At 42.4% G+C, this 23509-nt stretch overlaps 2 protein-coding genes across 4 annotated transcripts in view; one reads left to right on the plus strand and one right to left on the minus strand.

Annotated features, from left to right (window-relative positions):
- Positions 1-4822: 4822 nt before the first annotated feature.
- Smn1 (survival of motor neuron 1, telomeric) lies at positions 4823-16537 on the plus strand. 2 transcript variants are annotated; one of them, XM_060385627.1, is made up of 9 exons: positions 4823-4956; positions 6590-6661; positions 7325-7444; positions 8177-8377; positions 8594-8740; positions 10477-10566; positions 11554-11664; positions 13085-13135; positions 16231-16537. In XM_060385627.1, exons 1-8 carry the CDS (start codon positions 4885-4887, stop codon positions 13130-13132), a joined length of 861 nt encoding a protein of 286 aa, XP_060241610.1. In that variant the 5' UTR covers positions 4823-4884; the 3' UTR covers positions 13133-13135; positions 16231-16537. The 2 variants fall into 2 exon arrangements, with proteins under 2 accessions (XP_060241610.1, XP_060241611.1); XM_060385628.1 differs by lacking the exons at positions 6590-6661; positions 7325-7444 and having other exon boundaries at positions 4846-4956.
- A 5433-nt stretch (positions 16538-21970) lies between these two features.
- The window catches only part of LOC132654707 (baculoviral IAP repeat-containing protein 1b-like), a 56824-nt gene continuing 55285 nt past the window's right edge, over positions 21971-23509 (minus strand). For both annotated transcript variants that reach the window (XM_060385626.1, XM_060385625.1), the window contains one exon: positions 21971-22924. In XM_060385626.1, the coding sequence (XP_060241609.1) occupies positions 22560-22924 (365 nt within the window). In that variant the 3' untranslated portion in view covers positions 21971-22559. The remainder of the gene's footprint in view (positions 22925-23509) is intronic.

The following is a 23509-nucleotide window of genomic DNA, read 5'->3' on the forward strand; positions in this document are numbered from 1 at the left end:
CCTAGGCTACATAGCAATCCTCCTGCCTTGGCCTTCTGAGTTCTAGGATCGTAAGTGTGGCCACAGTGCTGGCCTAAAGTAGCTCTTTTAAGTTTCTGCTTGTTATAAATTTTCTTAAAATTTTAAAGATTTATGGATTGCGTATGTGTGCTACAAAGGCAGATAGGGGTCAGAGGACAACTTAGGGGGATCATCTCTCACCTTCCACCTATGGTTCCGGGAACTGAGCTCAGCCTGGTGGAAAGTGCCTTTATCAACTAGGCCATCTCACTGCCCACCCCTAACTCTGTGTGTGTGTGTGTGTGTGTGTGTGTGATGGCACCTGACGGAGATCAAAGGACACGTTGGAGGAGTCAGTTCTTACCTCCTGCTTGTAGCAGGGTCTCGTTTCTGCTCTGCACTGTTGTCCTGGCAGTTGTATGCCCACCTCCCATTTGCAGCATGAGTGCTGAGAGCACAAATGCATAGTGCCACGTCCAGCTTTTTGACATGGGCTCCTGCAGCTGAACTCAAGATTGTCACACCTGTGCTTCTACCTTACTGAGCCCCAATCATTAGGTTTTCTGTGACAGGGCTGAGGTTAGCAACAGAGTGCTTGTCCTAGTTCAATGTCCAGCACCACACACAAACTAAGTTCCAGTTATATAATTTTTGCTCTGTATCCAGCGGCTTTACTACAAGAATTTATTTATATAAATATAATAGAAGTTTAACAGGATTTAAATAAAAGTTTAGTAGGATTTGATAGTTGTTATAAATTAGAAAGTACACAAATTTCAAGCAATTAAAGGGTTGAGACATGAGAGGTTGTGGATGGTTCAGTGATTAGGTCTTGGCATACTTATAAAAAAAACTTTTATTTACATTTCTTGTATCTTTTTCACCTTTCTCCACCCCAATCCCTTTCAACACCCCCAAACCAGGCAGGAGAGAAAAAGGGTTAATGGGAGAGGGGGCACAGTTCTCTTAGCTGCTTCCTGCTGGTTAGGGTCATTGGGATCCTTGAAGCTATGTCAATCCTCGTTTCAGGAGATCTTCAACTTCTTGTCTCACAACAGAAACAAGGAGCAGCAAGGGGGAAGCAAAAGCATTGTTCTTTCTCTCTGTTCCACTCTCTGGGCTCTGGCCATTATTCTCTCTCCAGAGTCCTCAGATTTAAACTATCTGCAGCTGGCAAGGAGCCCCTCTCAAGAGCCTACATAAGGCAAATAGTCTGCTGCTGTGGACCATCTGAATCAGTCCACATCCCACACCTGGGAATAAACAAAAACATGTTTACATCCAAACAGGAGTGCTTGGTGCTCTTCCAGGTTCCTCATGTCCTAGCACCTACATCAAGTAGCTCAAACCCAACTGTAACTCCAGCTTCAGGAGATCTAACACTCTGGCCTCCATGGGCACTCTCCCATGGGCTAAGGGGAGCGTGCACACATAGAAAAGCACACTTGCATACATACAAATACAAATAAAATGAAAACAAACAGATCCCCCAAAACAATATACTCCTAATATAGACTTGGCAGATTATGAGATTTGTACATACTACCATCTTTGTCAGGATTTTTTGGAGGAGCATCTTAAACAGGGAAGATGATTTCCTTAGATGATAATGACCTTTTTTAAAAAACAAAACAAACAAAAACAAGCCAGGTATAGTGTCTTATATCTGTAATCTCAGACTCAGGAGGCCTTGGCAGGATCATTGGCATAAAGTGAGACACTGTGTCAAACAAACAGAGGCAGGATAGATGGCTCAGCAGTTAAAAGCATGTACTGCTCTTACAGAGGACCTGAATTCAGTTCCCAGAACCCATGTCAGGCAGCTCAAACCACCTGTAACTCCAACTCCAGGGTGATCGGACACTTCTGGCCTCTCTGGGCACTTGCACTCATATGCTCGCACACACACACACACACACACACACACACAATCAAAAATAAAATTGAAAAGCTTATATTCTTCAGTAAAAAATAAAATACGTCATTAAAGTTCAAGTAAAATGTCTTGAACATCACAATTAAAAACACCCAGAACATTTATTAAAGTGCCTCATACAGCTTTATGTGCTAACAAATTTGTTACGTAGTAATTGTGAAGATTCAGATCTGGGACAAGCAGATCTGAGGTGCACATTTAACCAAAGCATTAAACCTTCATTTATATAGTCTAACTTGGCTTGAATGGGCTCGTTTTGTTGAATGTAAAATGTAGACACATTTTAGAGATGGCCCGTCTATAAAAACCCCACTTAAGCCAGACATGGTGGTGTATGCTCAGTGTCGGGACTTGGGAGGCTGATGGTCCTGTCTCAAATAAACAAAACCACTGAGAAGAAGAACAAGCAGAGATCGAAATTCTAAATAACTTCATACAGGTTTCAGCTTACACACTTTTTTTGGTTTGTTTTAAATCATGGGTTTTGTTTTTTTGAGACATTGTTGCACAGTGTCCCCTTGTGTGAATATTCCCTAACTTAGCTAGGGCACTCTGCTTTTCACAGACTCTTGCATTGTTCCCAGCATATTATGAATAATACTAGCATAGGTTTTTTTTTTTTTTTTCTCCATGCAACAGTGAGAATTGACCCCAGGTTCTTATGCATTCGAAACTAACATTTTACTGCTAATACACAGACCCATATAAACATTTATGTATTAGAAATATGGTGATCATAAGCAATCATAATTATTGAGTAATACCTAGCAATAGGATGTCTTAGGCGTGAGGTGTGAATACTTTCTGAAGGTACAGTTGCCATGTAATGACTTTGAAGTCAATTACAGACCACATATTTAGCAATTGTCTCATTGCTGTATTCCTGTAATCCCAGTACTGAGGAGGCTGAGGAAGATGATGAACTTGAGACAAACCTGGACTATAAAGGCCTAGCGGTACAGCACTTTGCTGAGATAGATAGTACATGTGATAGAACATACACTTCACATGCATGAAGTCCCCAGTTAAATCCTCAGCAGCAGCAACAGCAAAGCATGTAGGCATGTTGGTTCATATAAGTATACTAGAAGTTTACACGAAGAGAAAATAGCCTGTCATGTTTCTCATTTCTCAGAACAGAAATCCCTGCTGTTAGGTGTTGAGTCACACGTTACTGGACCACAAAAATAGTTGTTTTTTAATAGCCAAGCCATTTTTCAATTCCACTATGAATGTGGGAAGGTTCCACTGCTCTACACCACCAGTTCCTTATTGGGGGGGGATGATATCCCAGAGAACAGCTAGACAAAGATGGCTCTCCTGGGACAAGTATGGAGACGAATTTTCTAGCTCTGGTTCTTTCTGAAGCCACTGGTAGTATTATGTTACTCTTGCTTAAACATTTTAACTTATTTGTTTGTTTATTTACAGACAGGGTTTCTCTGTGTAGCCTTGGCAGTTCTGGACTCACTTTGTAAACCAGGCTGGCAAACTCACAGAGATCCGACTGCCTCTGTCTCCCTGAGTGCAGGCATTACAGGTGTGTGCCACCATGCCCGGCTTTAAGCATCGTATTTTCAGTCTTGTAAAATTTCTACCTTTTGGTTATGACAGTTTCAAACTAAAGGCCTTATGAGATAAGGATCCCAACTCCTACTACACAAAGCCAAAACCTCCTCTCTAGCCAACTGATAAATGAGGGTTTATGGTCCTTCTTGGGCAGACCACTCCCTCATTAACAAAGAATTTATAGAAGAACGATCACTTTCAGCTCCTTAAAAAGATGTCTGGAACCACAATCCAGAGGATTATGGCAGAACACTAGGGTATCAGTCCCAGATATTTTGCTCACAACCATAGCTAGAAACATTCTTTCTTTACAAATGACCTCCATTGCCATCACTTGGGTGTGGCCCTGCCCCGCCCCCCTTTTTTTTTTACTATGGGACACAAGAACTCAGAAATTTCACTGGGTACTGTTGGGGTGCCCTATTGGAAATGCCCTGTTCTAAGTTGCTCCATATTGTATATAACAGTAGTTTTTTGCTAGGCTGTGCTCAGCCCTGAGAAAATGCATTTTATTTTGAGACAGGATCTCATGCAGAACCTTTGATTGGCCTAGAATGTCCTATGTCTGGAAACCCCACTGACTCCATTTTGAGAAAAGATGACTGTGGCCTCTGGGTACACCAGAAATAGCACCATTTGTCAAGAACTGTCTAGTACAGACTGATACGTGACATTTTTCCTGAGAGCAGAAAGGGAGTCAATCTGTAAGTTTATTGGGATGAATCCAAACTATGGCGGCACATGGGTGTATCAAAATCCCATCAGGAAAACCAGACCAAGAACTTACCAGACATGCCAGACCAAGGAAATGGTCGACCTCCCTCACCTGGGAAATGAACACCTAACGCTGCAATGGAAGGCACTGTACGAACCCATCATTTAATAATTGGCATGTGCGTCGAGAACCAACAAACACAGGATGCCCTTGTTTTATAGCTTCATCTTGGCGTAGTACCTCTATTTTACAAGTTAATCACCATTATTTTATGCTAAAATAACTACCCTACTTTATGCTAAAATAATTGTTTTTTAAAAAGAAAGCAAACGTGGTGATAGGTCAGCCTGAGCTACCTAGGGAGGCTAAGCTATGGCGTGAGACTCTGACTTGAAGAACAAACAAAGACGGGAGGGGGTCTGTGGAGGGAGGAAAGTACGTTGGAAGGAAAAGAGAGGGAGACGAGAAAGCGCTAGAAGAAGGGGAAGCGGGGTTAAGAGAAGGACAGAAGAGCCGTGAGAGGAGTGCGCTGGGAGCGTACAATTGTCTAGAGAAGCGGAACGTCCCGCGCTGCCTCCGGGCCACCGTTCTCTTCCGGTCCCAGAAGCCCCGCGCGGCGGAAGTCGTCACTGGGCGAGCCCGGCAGCGTCCGTGGTAGCTCGCCATGGCGATGGGCAGCGGCGGCGCAGTCTCGGAACAGGAGGACGCGGTGCTGTTCCGTCGCGGCACAGGCCAGGTGAGGTCGCAGGCCCGGCGCCAGCGCTCGGAGCGCTGCCCGTGACCGAACCTGTGCGTACTCGCTCGAGCCACAGGCTGGCACCCCGTCCGCAGGCGGCTGCCCGTGCAGCTTGGGCTCCTGGAAAGCTGTGAGCCACGCTTTGGTCTTGTGTGACCGTGGGGGAGTGTGCGGGGACGGGCCGGCTGAAGCAATGAAACCTGTTAGGAGTCATTGAAATGCTCCAAATTTAGGTCAAGATCAGCGAATGTAGAGTAAAATGTTGGATTCCGGATAAAGTTTTGTAACCAGAAGGACCAAGTTTCGCAGATAACAGTTGATAAAGTTTAAGGGAGAAGGATAACTAATGTTGCCCTGAGTAGCTAAAAAGTTGCCGCTGAGTGCAGTGCACTCGTAGGTGGGGAAGACGAGAAAGACTTCTAGGATATCAAGTGCGTAAGAGGGAAGATCAGAGCCAGGCTTGGTGGTGCACTTGGGAGATGGAGGCAGGAGGGTCAGGAGTTCAAGGATACCCTCAGTGTGATCTCGAGACCGGCCTAAACTACAGTGGGACTCTGTAAAAGTAAAGCAAACGCTTTTAAGGGGAAATCACCGCCAAGTTGTTGGACTGCGCCTGTGACCAATCCCAGCTACAGAGGCAGTATTGTGAGGTTGAGGCTAGCCTGAGCAACAGCACACTCCATCCGAAAAAAAAAAAAAGTTTAAAGCATTAGGAACTGAGTCTTAGTATGGCATGGTAAGTGATTTCTGCTTGGAGTGTAAGGTGGGAGAAGGGAATTCAACATTTGATAATGCTGCATTCCTTTCTCTTGGGGACAGCCCAGCAGCTCCTGTCCTGAGTAAAGCTTTGCCCTTTGGCCTCAGCATAGCCCTGGTGGTTCTCTCCTTAAGCCACAGGGTTTCCTGTGCTTATTTGTTATCTAGATATCTTCTTCAGGCCCAGGGTGGCAGTGCATGTGTGTAATCCCAGGGGTAATCTTATTTATTGAAGTTTGTTGTTCTGTTGCTTCTGTTTGAGACAGGTCTCTAGCTCTAGCAGAGCTGGAACTCTCCCTGTAGGCTAAGCTGGCCTCAAAATCACAGAGATTGACCTGCATCAGCCTACCATTTGCTGGGGTTAAAGGGGTCTACCACCACACCTGGTTTTGAAGTTTGTGTGGCTCTTTTTTTCTTTGGAATCAGGATTGCCTAAATTGGCCTGGAATTCAATATGTAGACTAGACTGGCCTCGAACTCTTGGCAACCCTATTGGCTCTGTGTTGGGATTATAGATTACAGATATGAGACATTATAATTTGTAGTTCATGGGGTTTTTTGTTTGTTTTGAGACAAGGTCTTATGTTGTAATCTAAGCTGTCCTGGATCCCACTGTATAGCCCAGGCCAGTCTTGCCTTGGCAATCTTCCTGCCACTGCTGAGTAAACTTAAGGCTTTCTTAGGTGATGGGACCTGTAATATTAGAAAGTGGTGACTTTCTAAAAATGTTTCCCTCTATAACATATATTTTGTGTGTTTGGATTATAGATATATGCTAGGAGTTGAACTGGGGCTTTGGACTACATCCTCAGTGATTTCTATTGTATATTTTTAATTAGACACATCATAAATTGTTTGTATTCTTTTCCCTCTTCAGAGTGATGATTCTGACATTTGGGATGACACAGCATTAATAAAAGCTTATGATAAAGCTGTGGCTTCCTTTAAGGTATGTGTAGCACTTTTTTTTTTTTTTTTTTTTTGTTTTGTTTTTAATCTACTTTCCTGGGGTTTCTTATGCCTCTACCTCCCTTCTCCACTTTTTATCCCTTCTAATAAATTCTAACACTCCAACGCTAGGTAGGAGAGAAAGACTAAAGGAGAAAGGGGAGGTAGATATCTTTAGATTTAGTTCCTACTGATTAGTTGTTGGGTTCTTTGGGGCAATACTAATCTCAGTCATCAGGATGTCCAGCAAACCAGCGAATAGCAGACACAGCAGCAACCTTCTTCCTTCTTGAATCATACTTGCTCTCTTGGGCTCTGGTATTTATACCCTCTCCAAGTCCTCAGAATTCCACAAACTGCAGCTGGGAAAGACCATGCCTCTCTCTGAGCCACATGAGGCAATTATTATGCTTGATAAATTAAAAGCAGCTCCATATCCCATACTTGGGATTAAAACAAAAACATTTTTACACAACAGAGTTTTTAAAGAAATCAAAACTTCCACTAGCCATGACATATTTAATCATTCTTTTCCTATTTCTTTATGTCATGCATTTTAGAAAAAAATAAAGAAACTGAGGTGATGGGACCTGTTATGTTAGAAAGTGTTGACTTTTCTTAAAATGTGTCCCTACATAACACATTTCTATTACTGTCTTCATAGAATGCTCTAAAGAATGGTGACATGTGTGAAACTTCAGATAAGCCAAAAGGCACAGCTAGGAGAAAACCTGCTAAGAAGAATAAAAACCAAAAGAAGAATGCCACAACTCCCTTGAAACAGGTTGTTTATTTATTTAAATAGGGTCTTTCCCAGCCTGAGGGGAAGGGTTGATGATGCTGTTTAGAGTACCTGAGAGCTGTGAACTGAATTAGCAGTGTCTGTTCACACATGTGGGTAGTGTACATACATACGCACGTGCTGGGTATTACACCCAGAGCTCCTTGCATTCTGAGTATGTGCTGTGTGGCTGATCTGGAAGTGTCGCCCCTCCCCCTTTCAACATTGAAAAAGTATTATGGGAAACCAGGTAACTAGGTAACTGGATAACTAGGTCTGCTAATTCAAAAGCAAGGGACCTGAGGTGGGAGAACAGTGCACTGGTAGAGCAGCTGCCTGGTACAGGCCCAGCCCTGTGCACCCGCACATTAAGCTCACTGAAGCAGAACAAAACCCTGTAGACCGAGTGATTTTTTTTCTCACTTATTTATTTGTTGTGTGTGTGCAGAAACTGAATAGTTTGATGCCTCATTAGTTAACTCATTACCAGAAGGGAAGGATATTTGTATTTGGTGAGCATTTGCTCTTATTTAGCTAGAGTGCTGGATGCATCGTGTACTGTTGGATAGAAAACATTACAGCCATTCATCAGACTGGGAAAAGAAGACACAGATGACTAAGAACAGTGTCTGTGATTGAGTAGATGGGAGGATTGGAATTTCAGTTGGAGAGCTGGGTTATGGTTCTTTTCAAAAGAAGTAACGTGCATGTCTGTGTCTTTTGTTTCTTTTATAGTGGAAAGTTGGGGACAAATGTTCTGCCATTTGGTCAGAAGATGGCTGCATTTACCCAGCTACCATTGCATCAGTTGATCTTAAGAGAGAAACCTGTGTTGTGGTTTATACTGGCTATGGAAACAGAGAGGAGCAGAATCTGTCTGATCTACTCTCCCCAACCTGTGAGGGAGCTAATAATGTGGAGCAGAGCGCTCAAGAGGTGAGGTCATGAAATCGTCTGTCTCTGACATGCACGTTGAATACCAGAAAGGTGGTATAATCAGTTGGCACTGCGATCTACCAAGACGTTAAATAACATTCTCATTCTCTCTTGTTCTCTCATTCTCTTTTTGCTAGGAAAGAAGGCCAGGGCCATGCAAATGCTAGGCAAGTACTCTACCTTTGTATAACAAAATGTTTGTTTTTCTTTTTAAAGAATGAAAGTCAAGCATCAACAGATGACAGTGAAAACTCCTCTAGATCTCTCAGAAGCAAACCACACAGCAAGTCCAAAGCTGCTCCGTGGAACTCGTTTTTCCCTCCACCACCCCCAGTGCCAGGGTCAGGATTGGGACCAGGAAAGGTAAATGTTCTGCTCAGAAAATTATGTGTAGGAAATGATTAATATTAGGACCCTAACTCTTCCATTAATTTATAGCTTTCCTATGAAACTATTTTTTCCAGACCAGAATCTTTTAAAAGGAAGTGCAATAGTGAGGGTGTTGGGAGTAAAAGGCTCTTCACACTGCCGTGGGGTAGTAGGCTAGTAACTAGTGTACTCTCAGTTTTAAAATTTTGTATTACATTATGTATTGTGTGAGGATGAGGCTGCCATGGTGGAAGGAAAGAGCCTATTCCTGCAGGTTGACTTCTGGCTTCTAGAGATCCTTTGCCCCCACCACGCCTGCTTTATTCCAGTATTACAGTGTTAAAATGCAAACACTTTTTGGCAGGGCAGTGTGGAGCGCACTGTAATCCCAGCACTTAGGAGGCAGAGGCAAGAGGATCTCTGTGAGTTTAAGGCCAGCCTAATCTACAAAGTGAGTCCAGGACAGCAAGGGCTATAATACAGAGAAACCCTTTCTGGAAAAAACAAAAAACAAAACAAGACAAAAAGTAACCACTTTTCATGGTTTTTTTGGTTGTAAGTATTAAAAGTCAGCTTTAAAAAGAATTGTATTATAGGCTTGGGTTGTGGCTAGAACCTTAACTAACCTTGTACTAAGCAGCAGCATTTTTCCTCAGAGAGTATGCTATTTATGTCAGTGAACTTGGAGCTTACTGATGCAGCTGGACTGGCAGGCAAGTCTTAATGCTTGTGTGGCAAGTGCTTTACCAGCTGAACCACCATATAGGAATTTTTAAAAATTAAGTATGACATAAAACTTTACAATTTCCCCTGAGAAATGAGCATGGTGACTAGCTTGTCAACTCTGAAGAGACAAGGTGGTGTAGTGGGTAAGGCATCTGCCCCAAGCCTGCTAACCTGAGTTTGATTTCCTGGAGTCCTCTGGGTAGAAGGAAAGAAACAGTTCCCAAAGGCGTCTCAGGGTTCCTCATGAACACCAGGGCACGTGTGCCACTCATGCATGCTCACACTACTATGTAAATTAATGTTTTAGAAAGTTTAAAAAACAGCAGAAGGTTTTCTATAATGATTTTCTAATTGAAGGTTATATTGTACAGAGTTTCTTGAATCTGAAATGACCAAATCTTTTACTGTATTTCTTGTCTTTTTGGTAGTTTTTATGATGTACTTATAAGTAACAGGACCTCTTAAACTCTGTTTTCTTTTTTCACATTTCTTTATTTGGGGTGGGTACTGTTTACGTATGGAAGTTAAAAACAGCGTGTAGGAGTTGGTTCTCTTCCTCCATGTGGACCCAGGAATTGAGCTCAGGCTTTCGGACTTGGTGACAAGCACCTTTTACCTGCTGAAGTGTCTTGTGGACCCAGTAACAGGGTATCTACTAAAATATTATGTGATAGTAGGGGAAGAATACAATCTTGTGATTAAATTATCTTTGTAAGTACATTGTCTCCAATTTGTTAGGCAGTTACAATTCTTTACTGTGATTTACTTTCTAAATGTTTATATAGAAAAAAATTAAAAAAAAAATCTATATGCTACCATTTAAGATTTGCTTTATTTTTAATTATGTGTATCTGTGTATATCTGTGTGCATGTGAATATAGGTGCTTTTAGCTTCTGAACCATCTCCCCAGTTCCTATTTTATTATTTTTTGTTTTGAATACTCTTTTAGTGAAGAAAGGAATTTTCCTTTAAAATATTAACTTCTTTGAACGATTCTTTATAGCCAGGTCTAAGATTCAATGGGCCTCCACCACCACCTCCTCCACCTCCCCCCTTCTTGCCATGGATGCCTCCGTTCCCTTCAGGCCCACCAGTAAGTACAAAAGAATTTAGATTGATTGCTTACACACAGGAGTTTTTGAGAATATAGGGAATTGCAGTGTATTACCTTAAGCCACCCCAAGTTTGGATTCTAATGAGTAAAACTGTAGACCTCGGGTTTTTGTTTGGAAAGCCCTCTGTTACGCAGACACAGTGCTCTTCCAGGCTCGCCTCCAAGCTCTGGTTTGCATATTTCCTCCCTCAGTAGTTGGGATCCAGTTTACTGGTGCTGCTTTCTGTTAGAAAGGACTGTCCTCAGCACATGGAGGAGATAGGTGCTGCGTCTCCTGCAGCATGGGTGCAAGCTTCTTGGCATGTCATTTCTCATGGACATCTCTTTGTCATTGTTTTACTCTTGGGTTTTTATTTTTTGTCCTAATGGAGGTTTTTTGTTTGTTTGGTTTGCTTTGGTTTTGTTTTGAGATGGGCTTTCTTTTATGTAAAAGCTCTGGCTGTCCTGGAACTAGCTGTGAATTCAGAGATCCACCTGCCTCTACCTCCCTAGTGCTGGGATTAAAGGTCTGTGGCACCACCACCTGGCGCTAGTGGGATTTTAACAGTAGGTTTTTTTGTTGTTGTTTTTTAAGATATTAACAGTAGTTAAAAGAATATTTTTTGGGCAGACTGTATTTGGGTGGAAGTTAGGCAGATGTCCTACCTCAAATTTTTTTTTTCAGTGGCCTTGAAAATGGTGTGTGTGTGTGTGTGTGTGTGTGTGTTGTGGGAAAACTGAATCTCTGTTTTTGTCTCATGCATAGCTTCATAATGGAACAAAGTCACTCTTAGTAACTTTTTCTGATCTTCATTAAATTTGTTGGTCTTTTATTATGGTTTGCTTTCTTCCAGTGCTAGATTTTCAAAAAATTAAGTAGAAGGCATCCCCTGGGGTGTGGGAAAGATTCAGTTAATATCCACTCTTTTCTGTGTAGAGTGAATCCCTGGATTTCATTGTTTTCTAACTGGATTTTTCCATTTCCAGATAATTCCTCCACCCCCTCCCATATCTCCAGATTGTCTGGATGACACTGATGCTCTGGGCAGTATGCTAATCTCTTGGTACATGAGCGGCTATCATACTGGCTACTATATGGTAAGGATTCCCTGGGAATGTCCTGACATGTTCTATGAAGGTGTACACTGCTGAGCTTTGCACCTAAAGCCAGCTCTTGAATGACTACAAATGTGGCTTGTTCTATGGAGCCTAAAACTTTAAGGCAGCTTTTAAGACTACCTTAAAGTTTAAAAATTGACAGGTTTCATCAGCCCTCCTGAATATGATTGTAGTTAATTTCAAAGGTCTGGTTTTGTTGTTTGTTTGTTTGTTTGTGTTTTTTCAAGACATGGTTTATCTGTGGGTATTGGGATCACATCCTTGGCCTTGCGCATGCTTCCCAAGCTCTATCACTGAGCTGTACCTCAGCCTGGCCATTTTTTGCAGTTCAGTGTTTAAATCTTGTGTGTAGGTGTAGCTCTTACCTTCCATTGTATAAAAATACATAAGTGTTCTGTTCTCCATTCTACAACAACAACATTTGTTGTTGTTGTTGTTGTTGTTTTGTCTTGGTTTTTGTTTTGTTTTTGAGACAGTTTCTCTTTCTAGCCTTGGCTGTCCTGGTCTTTGAAGACCTCAAACTCACAGTGATCCACCAGCCTCTGCCTCCCTGAGTAAAGGCATGTGCTACCACACCTGGCTACTCCAGTTTACTATTAATGACTATTTATCTTGTCAATTTGGGGCTGTAAAAATGTTTCTGGGATAGAGAGATGTCATTGCAGTCAAGAGGTGGCTGCTTTTCTAGAAGACCCAATTTCGATTCCTGGTTACCCACATGGCTGCTCCCAATGTGTATAACTCAAGTTTTGCTAGATCTCATGTCTTCTTCTAGCCTGTACAGGTACTCTGTGTATGCAAGCAAAATACCCATACATATAAAATAAAAATTTTTTAAATTTAAAAAATATGTTGCTATGAATATGCTATTTTTCTAGCACCAAACTGTTCCCAGTCTCCTGGGTTTTTGTTGTTGTTTGTTTGTCTTTGCATAGTATCTTTCTGTATAGCGCAGCCTTGTACTAGCCCAGACTAGCTTTCAAATCACAGTCCTCTTGCTTTGTCTACTAAGCACTGGCTCATTAGGCATACATCACTAAGTTGAGCTTAAGGGTTATTTTTTTGCTTCATTCTGTTCTGTTTTGTTTTTTTAAAAGAGAGACCAGGCTAGCCTTGGACTCACAGAGTTCTGTCTGCTTCTATCTCCTGGTGCTGGAATTAAAGGCATGGGCTACCACTCCCTACATAAGGCAGGGTTTACTGTAGCCCAGGCTGGCTTTGGACTCACTGTGTAGCTGAAGATGACTTTGAACTCCTAGTCCTACTTCCTCAGCCTCCTGATGCTGGCTCGCAAACCTGCATCACCAGGCTGGGCATCCAACTTGGTCTGAAATGTTTATGCACACATTTATCTAGTGTTTTCCCTGTTCTTTTAACTTTTTATTTGCATTCTTTACAGGGTTTCAGACAAAATAAAAAGGAAGGAAAGAGCTCACCCACAAATTAAGCAGTAAGTCTGTTATTTTCTTGTATAACTCTTAAAGTTTGTGGGAAATGAGTGTTTTGAACATTTACAAATTAATGTTTATGTAAACTATAGGAAAAGTTTTTGATTTTGTTTTTTTTTGGGGTTTTTTGGATTTTCACATGTGCGTGTGTCCCTGTGTGTTGGGGGTGGGGTTGGTTCATGCTGACAGAAGTGGGTGTTGAATCCCCTGGAACTTGAGTTACATGTGGTTGTCAGCTGCTTGTCATGGTGCTGGGAAGGGAACTCATAGTCTAGAGGAACAGCGAGTGCTCTTAACTGCTGTGTCCTCTCCAGCCCCACTAAAGTCTGCCAAAAATTAGATTAAATATTGAATTATCCCCACATGATCAAATTCTCATGGGGTCAAAGTGTCATCTTCCAAATACTTGCTGGATGGTTTGGTTATGTTGACAAAACAAAGAGTCTTAGGCTGGCCTTGAACTCCAAGCTGCCTGCCTCAGTATCCATAGTGCAAGGATTATACTTTGCACCACTGTACTTGGCTTACCATCTGGTGTAGAGTGTGAAGATAATTGCAGTATCATTGCCCAGTCAGGCTTGGGTGCTTGTGTGTGCGTGTTGGGTGAGGGGTGTGATAGGGATTAAAGCGAGGTCCTCACACAAAAGTAGTAAGCAAATATTCTGCCACCAGATCCACATGTACTTTTTAGGTTAAACTTTTTGTGTGTGTGGAGGTTTTGTGTACATGAATGTTTATGTTCCATGTGCATGGCTGGTGCCCTTGAGGCTAGAAGAGGGCGTTGGATCCCATGAAACTTGTTCTAAATGGGTGGTTATAACTTGCCTGGGTCTTCCAAGAATAAGAGTAAGTGCTGTTAACCACTGAGCCATCTCTCCAGACCCACCTGCTCTTTTGACAAGTAATGCAGTGTGCAGTAGACTGTATTATCTGTTGTCTTAGTTACTGTTCTATTGCTGGGAAGACACACCATGACCAAGGCAACTCATAAAAGAAACCATTTAATTGGGGGCTTGCTTACCATTTTAGAGGATTAGTCCATGATCATCATGGCAGAAAGAAGACAGGTAGGTTTTGTTTTATTTTTGTTTTTTGTTTCGGTTTGTTTGTCCTTCTTTGTTTTTGTTTTTTGTTCTTTGAGACAGTGTTTCTCTGTGTGTAGCGCTGGTTGTCCTGGAACTCGATTTGTAGACCTTGAACTCCCAGAGATTTGCCTGCCTCTACCTCCCAACAGGTGTTTTTAACAAAATCTCCATCGTTTGGTTTTACCAATGAAGGCTTGGGAGCCAGATGTTGTGGTGAAAGTCTGCTAGATCAGAAAGAGAAAACACCCAGCTGATTTTCCTTCTCAGCAGACATCTCTCGAGGGTCTCAAACAACCTCCTTTAAACTAAATGTCCTTCCCTTCTACTTCCTGTGCGTCTCTATCCATCCACCTGACTACCTCTTACTCTCAGGGTTTTTTCTTAATAATCCTATGATCACTTCCTATCAACTGGTTGCTTGCTCCACCTCTTTACTGTGGTTGACCTTATTTAATTCTGTTCACAGTGTTCAAGCAGAAAGCTCTTGAATTAAAGGTGTGTGGCAAGGCTAAGCCACACCACACCACTAGAAACAGGTTTTTCTAGTAAATAACAGAATTTCGGGGTTCACAGTGTAAGCAATTATCCTGCAACAAACAGGCATGGCCCTGGAATGGTAGCTGTATATATATATATATAATTCTTGTAACTTTCTGGAGGCCCTAAACATTTTAATTCATTTTTAACTTTAGAGACACTTAACATTGTAATCCAAGTAACTAATTTCCAGTTTTACTACATTTAAATAAATATTCATAAAAAAATATTCACCAAAAAATCTGAGCACCAAAAAATCTGAGCACAGGAGTCTTTCCTGAGACTGATACTCCAACCAAGGATCATGCATGGAGATAACCTAAGACTTCTGCACACATGTAGCCCCTGACAGTTCAGTATCCAAGTGGGTTCCATAGTAATAGGAACAGGGACTGTCTCTGACATGAACTGATTGGCCTACTCTTTAATTACCTCTCCCTGAGTGGGGAGCAGCCTTACCAGGCCACAGAAGAAGACAATGCAGCCACTCCTCATGAGACCTAATTGACTAGGATCAGAAGGAGAGGAAGACCTCCCCTATCAGTGGACTTGGGAAAGGGCATGCGTGCAGAGGGTGAAGAAAGGAAGGATTGGGACGGGAGGAGGGAGGGAACCACAGGGGGGATACAAAGTAAATAAAGTATAATTAATAAAGAATTAAAAAATACATATATATTAAATCAGAAGTAACTTAAATTACAAAATTCATCATTTTCATGCACTTTCATTTACTCTGACAGAAACATGGTTTGGAAAATTAAAAAAAAAAAAAAAGACAGTTCTACAAGTATTACCTAAAGCTTTTATGTTATTTTTAACATCACTGGGAATTGTTATTCATTGATCTCATACTTCAAGAAACCTGCCAAGATTAACCACAAAATGTGTCAGTTGAAGCTTGATATTAAAAGAAAAAAAATACTCATTATGCTGTTGCAGTCACTGTTTTTAGTTTGTTTGCTTGTTTTTTGCTTTTGTTTTCTTCCAGGTTTTATGACACAGGGTTTCTCTGTGTAGCCCTGGCTGTCCTAGAACTCACTTTGTTGGCCAGGGTAGCCTCAAACTCACAGAGATCTGCCTGCCTCTGTCTCCCAAGTGCTGGGAATAAAGGCCTGTGCCATCATGCCTGGCTCAGTCACTACTTTTTAATGAGGAAAAATAAAAAAGATTTGATAATTTGTAGTATGTTTAAATTCTAGTAGGAAAGATCAAATATAGTACTTCTTAATTTTTAAACCAATATTATGTTTATATTAGCATATTTTATTCTTTGCCTTCTTTTTAAAAATATGATCTGGGACTGACAAGATTGTTTTGGAGGGCAAAGGCCTGATGGTCTGAATTCAGTCCCCAGGGTGGAAGAAAAGAACCAGCTCTTACTGGTTGTCTCTGACTTCCACACTTGTATACATAAGTGCCCATGCAGTTTCTTTTTCTGTATTTTATAACTGACTAGACTTTTCTTTCAAATTCAGGTTCAGCTCTCTCCCTAGGAGATGGTACGTTGGTGTCCCTGGTCCATAAGAACAGAAGTGTCACCGTCATCTTTGTGGACTCTTGTTTGAGTGACGTCATCAGCATTTTCCCATTCTGGGGTCCACGCCTGAATCACCAGTGGAGCGTGTTTAGAGCATAAGTGGATTGATGATCGAACGGGGAGATGTAATGCACGGAAGCCAGTCTGCCGAAACTGTCTGAGCACAGCTGTAGACTGTAACTTTCCTAGTGTGTCAAGATTTTTATTAATGTCTTTAAAAACAAATAAAAGTCCTTTTTTAAAAAGTCTTGACTTTATAAATATTTTCCTTTGGGATATATACAGTGAAATTGAGTCTCTTTAAAGATACAGAAAGAAAACTATCCAGACTTATTACTTGGGTAAAAGGTAATTGCAGAAAGTAGAACAAATTGGCAATCCAAGATAGGGGGACAAAAGCTAACTCAAGTCGCAGGGGCTATCCTGACCAGGCAGGAACCAGGGTGTGTTCTGGTTGTGTGTGTGTGTGTGTGTGTGTTTTCTGTGGCTCAAATATAAGGTCAGAGAACTACTTGTGAAGTCTTCTCTTCTTCTATGTAGGTGCTAAGGATTAAACTGAGGTCATCTGGTGCCTGGTGTGTTGGAGGTTGGTCTGATGCTTGTGTTTTGATGCTAATTACTGGCCCTCAAGATCTGGATAAACCTATCCTTGTTGTGTAAAGCTGCCTAAGACATTATACCTGATTGGTTGATTAAAGGCCTAAAACCTGGACAGGGCAGAATGGGGTAGGTGTGGCTAAGGTTCCCAGGCTTTGGGAAGAGGAAAATCATGGGAAGAACACAGAAAGACAGGAAGAGAGGAGGAAGGAGGATACCAGTATGGGTTAGGGTGGAGAAGGAACCGCGCCGGCTAGGAGGAAGGACTCCAAGGATGGTCGAATGGAGAAAACACCAAGATCAAAAATATAAGCCAAGTATTTATAAGATTATGGGTGGAAGCTCAGATAGGAATGGTTAAGGCAGATGGCATTTGATGGGGGCTGGGAAGTGGATGGTGAGACAGCGTAGGTGAAATATCTGCCTGGCCCAATGTGAGGAAATTATAAAATCTGACAGGTGCCTGTGTCTTATTAATTGTGGTAGTGGGTTAAATGATACTGCCTCGATAATTATAGGGCTAATAATAAACATCATGTGGCCCAAACCCCATTTTAGTTACTACAACACAGGCGCCCTTACCTGCTGAGCCACTTTGCCAGCTCTGTTCTTCATTGAAACAGTCTTGTTTTCAGCCTGGCTTGCTTGTGATTCACAAGCCTCCCAAACGCTGGCTTCCCAGGCAGGTGTTACCACACCCTAACTGAGTTCTGTCTTGTAGAAGCCATGCTGTTCTCTCTGCACCTCCCTTTCTCTGTCCTAGTGTCCCTCTCTCTCCATGATGTTCCTTAATCATGTCTACTTCCTGACCTAGTTGCTCATGCCATTCTCTTCCCATCATGGCCTTGCTGTTCCAGGTACCACCTCCATTATATTCTTTTGGTAAGGATTAATGTTTAAGCACCCAGGCTTCTCCCTGGTTTACTCACTTTTGGAGGTTAAATATGATCAGCATTTTATGCTGAAGATGGAGCCCATTGGTAGAGCACACGTGCAAGGTACTGCATGTGATCTCCACTACTTTAAAAACAATATGGCAAATGCTATCCTTTGCTAAGTCTTGGCTAGGTACACTAAATTAACTAAGCTCCCTCTGTGCCTAGCATGTTAGCTGTCAAGTCAGCATGATTAAATTAATGAATTGTCAATACCTAGTAAGTAGCTTTGCAAAATATGTTCTGTGACTTGAGGTTGTAGAAGAGAACATTACATTTCTTAACTACTAGCTATTATAGATTCAGCATAACTTAGTTAATTGGGAGGTTAAATTTAATTATTAACATTTCCATTAAACCTAACCAGACATTAGATATTAACACTAATTTTAACTCCCTTTAGCACCTAATACATTTATTTGAACTGAGGTCATTCATTCAAGCAAATACTCAACATTGTTTAAATGCTGGGAGTTGCTCTTGGTGAAGGATGCATTGAATGTTGGTGTAATGTAGTTCCAGCTACTTGGAAAGCTGAGGTAGAATTTACCGTTTTGGACTAGCCTGGCCAACACAGTGAGATCACATCTCATACAGTAAAGCAGAGAGAGCAAGGCAGTGGAGATGCTCGGGTGAGTAAAAGCATGGGTAACGGTTAGGTAACTGCAGGAGGATCACCAGTGTACTGGCCATCAGCCTAACTCCACACCCAGGCTCTCGAGGGAGTAATGCAGGACAAAGACAAAGGGCATGTGGAAATGGCCATATGTGTGCCCATATGTACATGTGCGGTCTCGCCTCTCACAAAGTGGAAAGAAGCCTATTGAGGAGTAGTTAGAAAGATGTGTTTTGGCTCACAGTTCTGGAGCTTCAGGGGTGATGATTTTGTCTAGTGTGCTGAGCTTGAATGAGGCATAATATTGCAAGAGGCAACGAGCATGATTAGTGCATACATTGTGTGTATGTGTTCATATTTGGATTCTCAGAAAACCACCAGGATTCAGCGGGAGCTTCATATGTTTTCATTTGTTTATATGTCATGTGCATCAGTGTTTTACCTGCATGTCTGTCTGTGTGAGGGTGTCAGGTTCCCTGGAACAGGAGTTACAGACAGTTGCGAGCCACCAACTGGGAATGAACCCCAGTCTTCCGAAGGAGCAGCTAGTGCTCCCAACCGCTGGAGTGTCATCTTGATGACTTTATCCTAAATACCTTCAATACCTAAATACCTCCAGCTGCAAACACAGTAGGTTAAGTTCCCACTCCGAGTAGTTCACAGTGGGGGGTTGCATTTTAACACATGAACATTTGAGGAATACTCAAAACGTTTCTAACCCATGGCATGAGAGAACATCCCAGGAAAAGGAAAAGACAACAAATAGCAAAGGCCCTTTTATAAAAAATGCACACGCCTTGAGTCCCAGCACTGGGGAGGCAGAGGCAAGCAGATCACTGTGAGTTTGAGGCCAGCCTGGTCTATGGAACAGGTTCCAGGCCAGCCAGGGCTACACAGAGAAACCCTGTCTCAAAAAAATAAGAATGTGTGTGGAATATTCAAGGACCAGTAAGGAGTGGAAGGAAGGCGAGATTAAGGAGATGGGAATAAGCAGGGGCCAAGGGTCAGGCTATTGTGTAGACAGTTCCACAGCATTTTCCTTGAACTGTGAGCCCCGTGGAGAAGAGTGAGTCAGAGGCAGTGCATGACCTGACCTCCACGAGGAACCTCTGGCTGCATGATGATGCACCACAGACTTCACGGAAGTGGGCTACTCATGTGGAACCCACAGTATTTTGTAAGTGAATTGTCAGGATTTGTCAGATTATATGTGGCGTAAGAGAAGAGCTAAGGACAACTTCATGGGTTTCACAAAGCAACTGGAGAAATAAAGCGGGAGTTTTAAGAGATGAAAATGTGCAATAAGAGTACTTTGGTGAAGGGGAGTTAGCTTTGGAGATGTGATATTTCAATGCCTTTTGGAGTTATATCAATAGAGTCTTGGGCTAGAGGTGGAGATGGAGGAGACAGTGTAGACCTGGAACTCAAAGCCATTCAGCTGGATGAGGTGGTCCAGGAAGTGCACTTAACAGAGACAAAGTCAGAAGAACTCAGACCCCCACTTCCCCTGTGGTCAGAGAGGGGAAACAGCAGAGGGCTCAGCTGCAGCTCTCTGAGGAGGAAAGCAGGAGTGATGCCTCAGGGAAGGTGGAGCAGGCGCTTCCTGAGGTCAGTGAGGAACCCCAATAGTAGCTCAGCTGCTAGTAACAGGACAAGTAAGATGCAGACTGCAACACAGTCACTGAATGTATCAGTGTGTAGGTCTGTGTGATGCTAAAACAGCTGTTGTGGTGGACTGGGAGGTAAAATCTTGGGGGAGAGGACATAATTGTAGTGGAAGTTTTGGTTTCTTTCAAAACTCAGTTATATAAACATGATTTTGTTTTAACCCCAGGTGTGGGATACCGGGCTGCTTTAGTTTGTCCACAGCTGTTAACTATGATTGTCTCATGCTCTAAGAAGGGCGTCATCTTTGCCACCTGCAGATAGTTTAATTCTGAGGACTCTGAGAGGGTATAAATGCCAGAGCCCAGAGAGGGATGGGGCTTCGAGAAAGAAGGGGGCAGCTGCTGCCCACTGCTGCTCTTGGTTTGTCCTGCTGCTGCATTTGCTGGACTGCTGGATATTCTGACTACGGAGATTGGACTTGCTCCAACAAGCTAAGTCTAAAGAGATCTGCCTCCTCTTTCCCCTCTAATATTTCTCTCTTACCTAGTGCTGGGGAGTTTGAAGGAAGGTAGAGGTATAAGAACCCAAATAAAGTAGATAGCATGAAAACAAAACAAAACAAAACAAAACAAAAAAAACCCCACCACTGCTTGTGAAGTACCCTTCCGGAGAAAGCTGTTTTCTAGACTTGTTTTCTTTGGTGCTTAATAAAATATTTAATATCTATTTTCATGAGTTCACAGTTATTTCTTGTTACTTGTTTCACTTGTGCTCGATGTATACTATGCTTTGATGTAAAATTGATTTTTTTTTTATTAACTTAAAAATAAAGCAGATGTTCTAAGAAGATACAGTGTTCAGAAAGGCAGCCCATTGGATGGGTTCAGGGAGTTGGTATATGGAGTATGTGATCAGAAACATACATTTCAGTAGCTTTGTTCTTTCCTTGTAAGTGCTGAGGAATAAACCAGAACCATTGAATTCTTATTAGAACTCTTTCTTTAAAGGCTTTTGTTTTTGTTTTATGGCTATGGGTGTTTTTTCTGTGTGTGTGTGTGTGTGTGTGTGTGTGTGTATACCATGTGCATATGTTTGCTTGGTATTCAGAGAGGCCAGAAAAGAACATTGGATGCCCTGGAACTGGAGTTACAGATGATTGTGAGCTGCCATGCGGGTGCTGGAAATTGAGCCTGGGTCCTCTGCAAGAACCATCTTCCTAGCCCCTGTTTCTTTTGACTTTGCAGTACTATGGGCCTTAGGAAAGCCAGACCACAGAGCAGCATCCCTAGCACTTCCTCAATTTTGTTTTGAGACAGTGTCTCTCTAGATGGCCCAGGCTGGCCTGGAACTTCTGCCTCAGCCTACAGAGTAGCTGCGTTACACTCGTGTGCTACTGTACACAGCTTACCTAGGTTTTCCCCATCTGTGCTACTGCTTATAATGAGTTCAAGCAGTTGCCACGTCATTGCCTATTTCCCAATTCAGCATTCAGGCAGTACAGGCTTCCTGATCTGGACACTGGTCCCGTCAAAGCTGCATGCAGTGTTGTCAGTAGAGGGCGCTGCTGAGACACCGAGGGAGTTAGGGCTTCTGCTGGTTCTGGAGAGGTAGGGAGGACTTTCTAACAGGTGAAGAGATGGCTTTTTGGAGGCCTTTACTAATGGCAGAGGGGAACTTGCAAGTCCATCTCCTTTATTTTGTGACAACAGGTGGGATAGCTTGTGAGGGTTACACCTCTTCCTCAGGCTCCTTGTGCAAATTAACCTATTGTTCTGAGATGTTTTACTGGCTAAAAGTAACTACTCAAAAAATAAAGTGGTCAGAAGGCCGGAGGCAGAGGAGGCAGGCAGAGACTTGAGACTGGCTGCTGGCACTGCTTGCTGCAGCAGTCTGCCTTTTGCAAAAGCTGTCGAGTCTGGACCTTTAAAAAGTTTCCTGTGTTTTATTAATTTTAATCCTCACACCCAACTCAAGAACCATTCGACTCTGCCTGGCTGGCTCCGGCATGAAGTTGACTTGTAAGTGCTGAGGAATAAATGTGTGGGACTTCATCATGTGTGGGACTAATTCAATACTAAAACTGTTTCTAACCTCCATCAAATACTCCTCCCATGCTGTGTTTTTTACATAGATCAGTGTTCTTTCCCCAGCCCCTCCCTTCTGGCTGACCTTGGAAATGGAGGGTTTTCTGTATGAACGTGACTGAAGCTCTCATCTTTAAACATGACTATGTAAGGACTGCCAAGGCACTGTTCATCATAGCTCAATGTAGGCATGCAGGCGCTCAAACAGTTACCAGCCTGGCCATTCTTGTATATGCAATAGTTATGAAACAGTTTGATTTTGATGTAGGTCTAAAGTAAGGACTAGTTATGTAACCCAGGGTGAACTCAACTTCTTGATCTCCCTGCCTCAGTCTCCTAAATGCTGGGATTATCCCATAGTCAGTTAAAGTAAAATGTATTTGAATATTGGGTTTGTAGAACTGTCGGTAGCCTTCAGCTGCATCCTTCACTTCTGAATGACAGGAGAGAATGGAACTATCCATTTCCAGTGAATAATCAAGCATTTGCACTGAGGGTGTCTTTCTTTCATAGCATTCATCACTTTCATGTCCTCTTCATCCAGGAGCCAGCTGAGCATCCTGAGCCTGGTGAGTCTGGGCAGTCTCATCACACACTGACTCAGCGCCTTGACAGTGGTGGCCTGCACTTGGATTCGTTCTGGGATATGCCTGGAAATGTTCAGCTCTTGCAAGTTTGGCAGGTTGTTGAGGGCTTGAAAGAAGTGTCTATATCCTTCCTCTGTAATTTTGTGATTCATTGAAAGGTCTAAGTTCTCAAGGTTTTGGAAGCCTCTGCTGGTTGCTCCCTTGGCTAGAAAGAAAGCAGACAAAAATATTCATGAAGACACAATGCTATGAAGACTTGAGTAAAGCTTACAAAGTTATTTGTAACTAACCTCACATCCACCACCAATGAAAATTGCTAATCATATTTTTTTCTAAGACCAGGTCCCACTACACAGCCCTGGGTGTCCTAGAACTCACTTATTTAGCTGAGACCAGTTTAGAACTCACATCTGCCTTCTTCTGCCTTTTGACAGCTGGGATTAAAGGATATACCACAATGTTTGGCTTTAAATGTGTTTTAAAGATATTTCTTTGAAAGCCCTGAACAGCTGCCAAGTTGATAGGGAACCACCTGGCCAAACTGCAAGGAAGAAGAAGAAACCAGAAGTCAAGAACAGAGCATTTTAGCTGTCTGGGCAATGAGGACTTCTGTTCTGGTTTCAAAGGATGACATACACCAAGGCAGGGCACATAGGAAGAGGTTATAGTACAAGGGACTGAGAAATTGTGGCAACAGTGCCTCCCCTTTTGCAGAGAAAGGTAGGTGCTATTCCAAAAAGCTTGTCTTTTCCTTGTGTCTGTGCTCCAGTGTGCCCAAATGACTTCCTGG

Source organism: Meriones unguiculatus, chromosome 6 (assembly GCF_030254825.1).
Source record: "Meriones unguiculatus strain TT.TT164.6M chromosome 6, Bangor_MerUng_6.1, whole genome shotgun sequence".
Taxonomy (NCBI): domain Eukaryota; kingdom Metazoa; phylum Chordata; class Mammalia; order Rodentia; family Muridae; genus Meriones; species Meriones unguiculatus.

Excerpts from the sequence above, each read along its gene's own strand:
- Smn1 (XM_060385627.1), top strand. The coding sequence starts at position 4,885 with ATGGCGATGGGCAGCGGCGGCGCAGTCTCGGAACAGGAGGACGCGGTG. Across the intron at positions 4,957-6,589 it reads TCCGTCGCGGCACAGGCCAG|AGTGATGATTCTGACATTTG; the intron begins GTGAGGTCGCAG and ends TTCCCTCTTCAG. Across the intron at positions 8,378-8,593 it reads TGGAGCAGAGCGCTCAAGAG|AATGAAAGTCAAGCATCAAC; the intron begins GTGAGGTCATGA and ends TTCTTTTTAAAG.